The 6,676-nt window shown below is 50.7% G+C and overlaps 1 protein-coding gene across 1 annotated transcript; it reads right to left on the reverse strand.

The window, feature by feature from the left end:
- Positions 1-3,435: 3,435 nt before the first annotated feature.
- Positions 3,436-5,079, reverse strand: LOC117519701 (extensin-1-like). The gene has a single exon (XM_034180960.1). It carries the CDS (start codon positions 5,077-5,079, stop codon positions 3,436-3,438), a length of 1,644 nt encoding a protein of 547 aa, XP_034036851.1.
- Between the last annotated feature and the right edge of the window lie 1,597 nt (positions 5,080-6,676).

Here is a 6,676-nt window from a genome sequence, read left to right on the forward strand (position 1 = left end):
TCTATGATGTCATTCTGCTGCCACTAAGAAATAAAACCTGCAGAAAAGAAAAAAAGGTGCAGCTTGAGAAAACACAGACGGAGTTTTGTCTGCGGAGATATTTACGGCTGCATAAGTCAGAAATCAAATGAGTTCAGGTTGAGTCTGTGATTGATTCGCCATCGCAGTGAACTGGGGCCAAACAAAACAGGGCCAGATGGGGGCGGGGCTAGGTGGGGGTGGGGCGGGGCCAGGCCACACCGCTGTTCATTACGGGTGATAAGTGCCCACAGAGGAGCCTCGCCCGCTTTCACACGCCACCCTGCAGCCATTATGGGCTGAGCGCCGATACCCTCATTCTTCAGTGCCCTCTGGAGACCAGAGGGAGGGGGGACAGGGAGCGAGCTGTCGGCCAGAATGGGCCCCCTGCCGCTAGTTTCCCCACCGCAGTCCTGAGAACAGGCAGCAGCACCAATTAGACAAAGACACTCCAGTCTAATGTGAGCCGTAAGTAATCCTGGAGTCAGCGACAAATCAGCACCTTCAGCCAATTAGAGAGCAGACCTCAGCACACAGATGGGCTTTATGACATCACAGCAGCATCAAAGCCAAGACACACACATTCCATCATTTAAGAAAAGACACATAAAGAGTTCCTCACTGTTCAGTGTTTGACTCCATCCTCCGTCCCGTAAACATGGACGTCCTGATAAACTGAAGCTCCAGTGGCTGTGACTCGTGAAGCAGCTCGCCAAAATCTCACTTTAGAAACATAACAAGTTAAAAGCATACATGAAATCCGGGACATCCATGGGGCCTCGGGTTCAGACGTCTCTTTGGAGTTTGTGGCTGTGATTGGAGATGTTTTACCGTCTGTGTGGTGCTTCGGGAGTTAGCAGGTGTTTGGACGGTTGTGATTAGGAGGTGGGGCCCCCAGAGGTCACTTCAGTGTGTGTAACCTGATGTAATTAGAGGCATTAAGTGCAGCTAGGCTGCCGCCCCCTTTGTGGAGTGAATTAAAGAATATTAGCCACCCAGCCGCACACGCTAATGGACACAAAATGGATCCGAGCGCAGTTTAGGGGGTCATTAGAACACAGAGCCGAGGTTCTGCTGCTCAGCTCGTAAATCAAGGCACAGTTTGGGAGAAGGAGAAGGAAAATGGAAGGAGGCTCCGCCTCCTCGGCACATGGCACACACGTGACACCAATCCCGCCCCCTACAGGCCAGGCTTTGTCATTGCAGCTACTTTAAGGAGGGTTCTAGTTGCAAACATCAGTGTGTTCTTGATCCAAAACATTCAGAATCATTTTTTGGATGTTTTGCCCTGCTTACACCGGACTGACACCCATATAAGACCTACAAGACCATGACATGTTGTCAGCTAAATGGTAAATGGACTGCAGTTATATAGCACTTTTCCATCTGCATCAGATGCTCAAAGTGCTTTACAGTAATGCCTCACATTCCCCCCCATGTCAGGCTGCTGCCAAGCAAGCTGCTGTTGGAGACTGATGGAGGGTGATGTAGACTGATGTGGACCAATGGAGAATGATGGAGACAAATGGAGACCGTTGGAGACTGATAGAGGGTAATGAAGAGTGATGGAGACTGATGGAGTGTGATGAGAGTGATGCAGACCGATGGAGGGTGATGGAGACTGATGGAGAGTCACTGAGGGTGATGGAGAGTCATGGAGACTGATGGAGGGTGAGGGGGGTGAGGGAGACTGATATAGACTGATGGAGAGTCATGGAGAATGATGCAGGGTGAGGGGGTGAGGAAGACTGATGGAGACTGATGGAGAGTGATGGAGAGTGATGGAGACCGATGCTAAGTGATGGATACTGATGGAGGTGATGGAGACTGATGGGGAGTCATGGAGACTGATGGAGAGTCATGGAGACCGATGGAGGGTGATGAGACTGGAGAGTGATGGAGGGTGATGGGCACAGATGGAGGGTGATGGAGGGTGATGCAGACTGATGGGGAGTGATGGAACCCGATGGAGAGTGATGGAGACTGATGGGGAGTGATGGGGAGTGATGGAGGGTGATGGACACTGATGGAGGTGATGGAGACTGATGGGGAGTCATGGAGACTGATGGAGAGTCATGGAGACCGATGGAGGGTGATGGAGACTGGAGAGTGATGGAGGGTGATGGGCACAGATGGAGGGTGATGGAGACTGATGGGGAGTGATGGAACCCGATGGAGAGTGATGGAGACTGATGGGGAGTGATGGGGAGTGATGGAGGGTGATGGACACTGATGGAGGGTGATGGAGACTGATGGGGAGTCATGGAGACTGATGGAGAGTCATGGAGACTGATGGAGGGTGATGGAGACTGGAGAGTGATGGAGACTGGAGAGTGATGGAGGGTGATGTGCACTGATGGAGGGTGATGGGGGTGATGGAGACTGATGGGGAGTGATGGAGCCCGATGGAGAGTGATGGAGACTGATGGGGAGTGATGGAGGGTGATGGACACTGATGGAGGGTGATGGACACTGATGGAGGGTGATGGAGTCCGATGGAGGGTGATGGAGACTGATGGGGAGTGATGGAGACCGATGGAGAGTGACAGAGAGTAATGAGGGTGATGGAGAATGGTGGGGAGTCATGGAGACTGATGGAGAGTAATGGAGGGTGATGGAAAGTGATGGAGTGTAATGGACACTGATGGAGGGTGATGGGGAGTGATGAATGTGATGGAGGGTGATGGAGAATGATGGGGAGTGTTGGAGGGTGATGGGGAGTGATGGAGGGTGATGGGGACTGATGAGACTGATGGGGAGTGATGGAGAGTGTTGGGGAGTGATGAAGGGTGATGGGGAGTGATGGAGACTGATGGGGGTGATGGAGACTGATGGAGAGTGATGGAGACTGATGGAGACTGATGGGGAGTGGTTGAGACCCATGGAAAGTGATGGAGGGTGATGATACGGATGGGGAGTGATGGAGAGTAATGGAGGGTGATGGAAAGTGATGGAGGGTGATGGACATTGATGGAGAGTGATGGGGAGTAATGAACGGTGATGGAGGGTGATGGGGAGTGACGGTGGGTGATGGGGAGTGATGGAGACTGATGGGGAGTGATGGAGGGTGATGGGGAGTGATGGAGGGTGATGGAGACTGTTGGGGAGTGATGGAGGGTGATGGCGAGTGATGGAGGGTGATGGAGACTGATGGGAAGTGATGGAGGGTGGTGGATACTGATGGGGAGTGATGGAGAGTAATGGAGGGTGGTGGATACTGATGGGGAGTGATGGAGAGTAATGGAGGGTGATAGAGAGTGATGGAGGGTGATGGAGACAGATGGAGGGTGATGGAGACTGATGGGGAGTGATGGAGATAGATGGAGAGTGATGGAGACTGATGGAGACTGATGGGGAGTGATTGAGACCCATGGAGAGTGACAGAGAGTAATGAGGGTTATGGAGAATGGTGGGGAGTCATGGAGACTGATGGAGAGTAATGGAGGGTGATGGAAAGTGATGGAGGGTAATGAACACTGATGGAGGGTGATGGAGGGTGATGGAGAAAGATGGGGAGTGATGGAGGGTGATGGGGAGTGACGGAGGGTGATGGGGAGTGATGGAGACTGATGGGGAGTGATGGAGGGTGATGGAGGGTGATGGGGAGTGATGGAGAGTGATGGAGGTTGATGGAGACTGATAGGGAGTGATGGAGGGTGGTGGATACTGATGGGGAGTGATGGAGAGTAATGGAGGGTGATAGAGAGTGATGGAGGGTGATGGAGACTGATGGGCAGTGATGGACGGTGATGGAGGGTGATGGGAGACTGATGGGGGGTGATGGAGACCGATGGAGAGTGATGGAGATTGATGGAGACTGATGGGTAGTGATTGAGACCCATGGAGAGTGACAGAGAGTAATGAGGGTGATGGAAACTGGTGGGGAGTGATGGAGAGTGATGGAGAGTGATGGAGACCGTTGGAGACTGATGGAGGGTGATGGAGTCCGATGGAGGGTGATGGAGTCCGATGGAGGGTGATGGAGACTGATGGGGGGGTGATGGAGACCGATGGAGAGTGATGGAGACTGATGGGGAGTGATTGAGACCCATGGAAAGTGATGGAGGGTGATGATACGGATGGGGAGTGATGGAGAGTAATGGAGGGTGATGGAAAGTGATGGAGGGTGATGGTCATTGATGGGGGGTGATGGTGAGTGATGGAGGGTGATGGAGAGTGATGGGGAATGATGGAGGGTGATGGGGAGTGATGGAGGGTGATGGAAAGTGATGGAGGGTGATGGACATTGATGGAGGGTGATGGTGAGTGATGGAGAGTAATGGAGGGTGATGGAAAGTGATGGAGGGTGATGGACATTGATGGAGGGTGATGGTGAGTGATGGAGGGTGATGGAGAGTGATGGGGAGTGATGGAGGGTGATGGGGAGTGATGGAGGGTGATGGAAAGTGATGGAGGGTGATGGACATTGATGGAGGGTGATGGTGAGTGATGGAGAGTAATGGAGGGTGATGGAAAGTGAGGGAGGGTGATGGACATTGATGGAGGGTGATGGTGAGTGATGGAGGGTGATGGAGAGTGATGGGGAGTGATGGAGGGTGATGGGGAGTGATGGAGGGTGATGGACATTGATGGAGGGTGATGGTGAGTGATGGAGACTAATGGAGGGTGATGGAAAGTGATGGAGGGTGATGGACATTGATGGAGGGTGATGGTGAGTGATGGAGGGTGATGGTGAGTGATGGAGGGTGATGGGGATTGATGGAGGGTGATGGGGAGTGATGGAGAGTGATGGGGAGTGATGGAGGGTGATGGGGAGTGATGGAGGGTGATGGGGATTGATGGAGGGTGATGGTGAGTGATGGAGGGTGATGGGGATTGATGGAGGGTGATGGTGAGTGATGGAGAGTGATGAGGAGTGATGGAGGGTGATGGTGAGTGATGGAGGGTGATGGGGATTAATGGAGGGTGATGGGGAGTGATGGAGAGTGATGGCGGGTGATGGAGGGCGACGGAGACTGTTGGGGAGTGATGGAGGGTGATGGCGAGTGATGGAGGGTGATGGGGACTGATGGAGACCAGCAGGATCTTTGTTCCAACCATGGGACCCCACTGTGACCAGCCTGCCCCGCTGAGCGCCGGCAAGCAGAGGCCATTTTTTCAATCGAACATCGATCATGGACTCAGTGTAAACAGGGCATTTGGTTCTGATCCGAATTGTAACTAAAATAATCAAATAATTAATCAATGAGTTGCTGCACAAAAAAATTAATGCTATCGCTTTTATAACAGATCATAAACTGGATTAAACCAGTTTTAAACTGTTTTGAATGGTTGCTTTCAGAGATCAAAAGTCGATTAAAGTTTTTTCTTTTCTTTAATTTGGGGTTTTGCTTTTTTTCACACAGTTCAAAGGAAACAGACATTTGGTTTTCATGTAAACTTTCATTTTGTTTGTGATGAGGAGGTGCGTTCTGGTCCAGAGGACCTCCTCTGACGCTCTCAGCTGGGTCTGTTCACTTCCGTTCTCAACGGCATACTGACGTTTTGGCTTGATCAAAAAGGTGGAATCATATCTTCCTGATTGGAGCTGGAGATTGTTTGGTGTCACAGATGGATGCGAAACATCTCCACGCCATCGGTCATCTTCCTCCACGTTGCGCTTGGCGTGCGTTCAGCATTTCAGAAAGAAAGTTAATTTTTGTCGATGGGAGAAAACATAACAAATGTGATGTGATGTGGATTTGATGAGTTACAGGTTTCGGAACCTGTAGGTGGGTCGATGATCTGAAATCCTGTGTGTTCTTTTCCCATAATCGTTTTATCCTCCTGCTGAGCCACGAACACGGCGGGCTGCATCCAGCTGATCAGACACAAAACCATGTTGTTCTGTGGAGAACGACGGCAGTCAGGGCTCAGACGGGTCAGCAGCTGACACGGGAAAGTATTTTGGACTGGGTTCTGTTTCCCTCCCAGGACCGGGACTTGGCTTTTGTCCTGATGACTCTTCCAGATGTGTCTCACTTCTTCTTTGGACTTTTTGAAAAGCGCAATTAACATCCATAAATCATGTCCTGCAAAAGCTTGTCTCCACCACGTGGGAATATCCCACCATTTGAGTCCTGAACCCGATCACAGTCGAGCACAAAATCTTAATGGCCCAATTATAACCCACAAACAGAAAAGCTTGGGGTACACTGCAATCACCCTGTCCATCCATTAGTCTATCTGTTTGTCCATCTGTCTCTGACCATCTGTCCATCCATGCTTAGGATCTAGATCAGGCTCTGGATCTGGAACAGGTTCTGGATGTGTATCAGGCTCAGAATCTGGATCTGGACCAGGCTCTGGATCTGGATCAGACTCATGATATGTTAAACTGCAGCTCTGACTGGACTTCAGGATGTGGTTCTTGTCTGTGTTCTTTGGGGAGTTCTGGGTTTGGGTTCTTGTTGTCACTGGTAGGCACAGCTAACCAAAAAGTTAGCTTCAATAACAGTTAATCCATAACTGAAAAGTTAACTTTTATAAAACGAAACCGATAAACCCCTAAAAACTTTTGCGGTAGTCTCAGTTAAAAGCGAAACCGATACGTTTTAGTTTTGACGCTCGTACACTGGCAGCTACTGATATTTTTGAATAAATTCAAAGGCAATCACAAACAACAACGAGCCAGCGCTTCTGTCTAAGATCAGCCTTC

This window comes from Thalassophryne amazonica, chromosome 11 (genome assembly GCF_902500255.1).
Source record: "Thalassophryne amazonica chromosome 11, fThaAma1.1, whole genome shotgun sequence".
NCBI lineage: Eukaryota > Metazoa > Chordata > Actinopteri > Batrachoidiformes > Batrachoididae > Thalassophryne > Thalassophryne amazonica.

What these genes read in the sequence shown, in the direction of transcription:
- LOC117519701 (XM_034180960.1), bottom strand. Translation starts at nt 5,079, where the DNA reads ATGGTTGGAACAAAGATCCTGCTGGTCTCCATCAGTCCCCATCACCCT.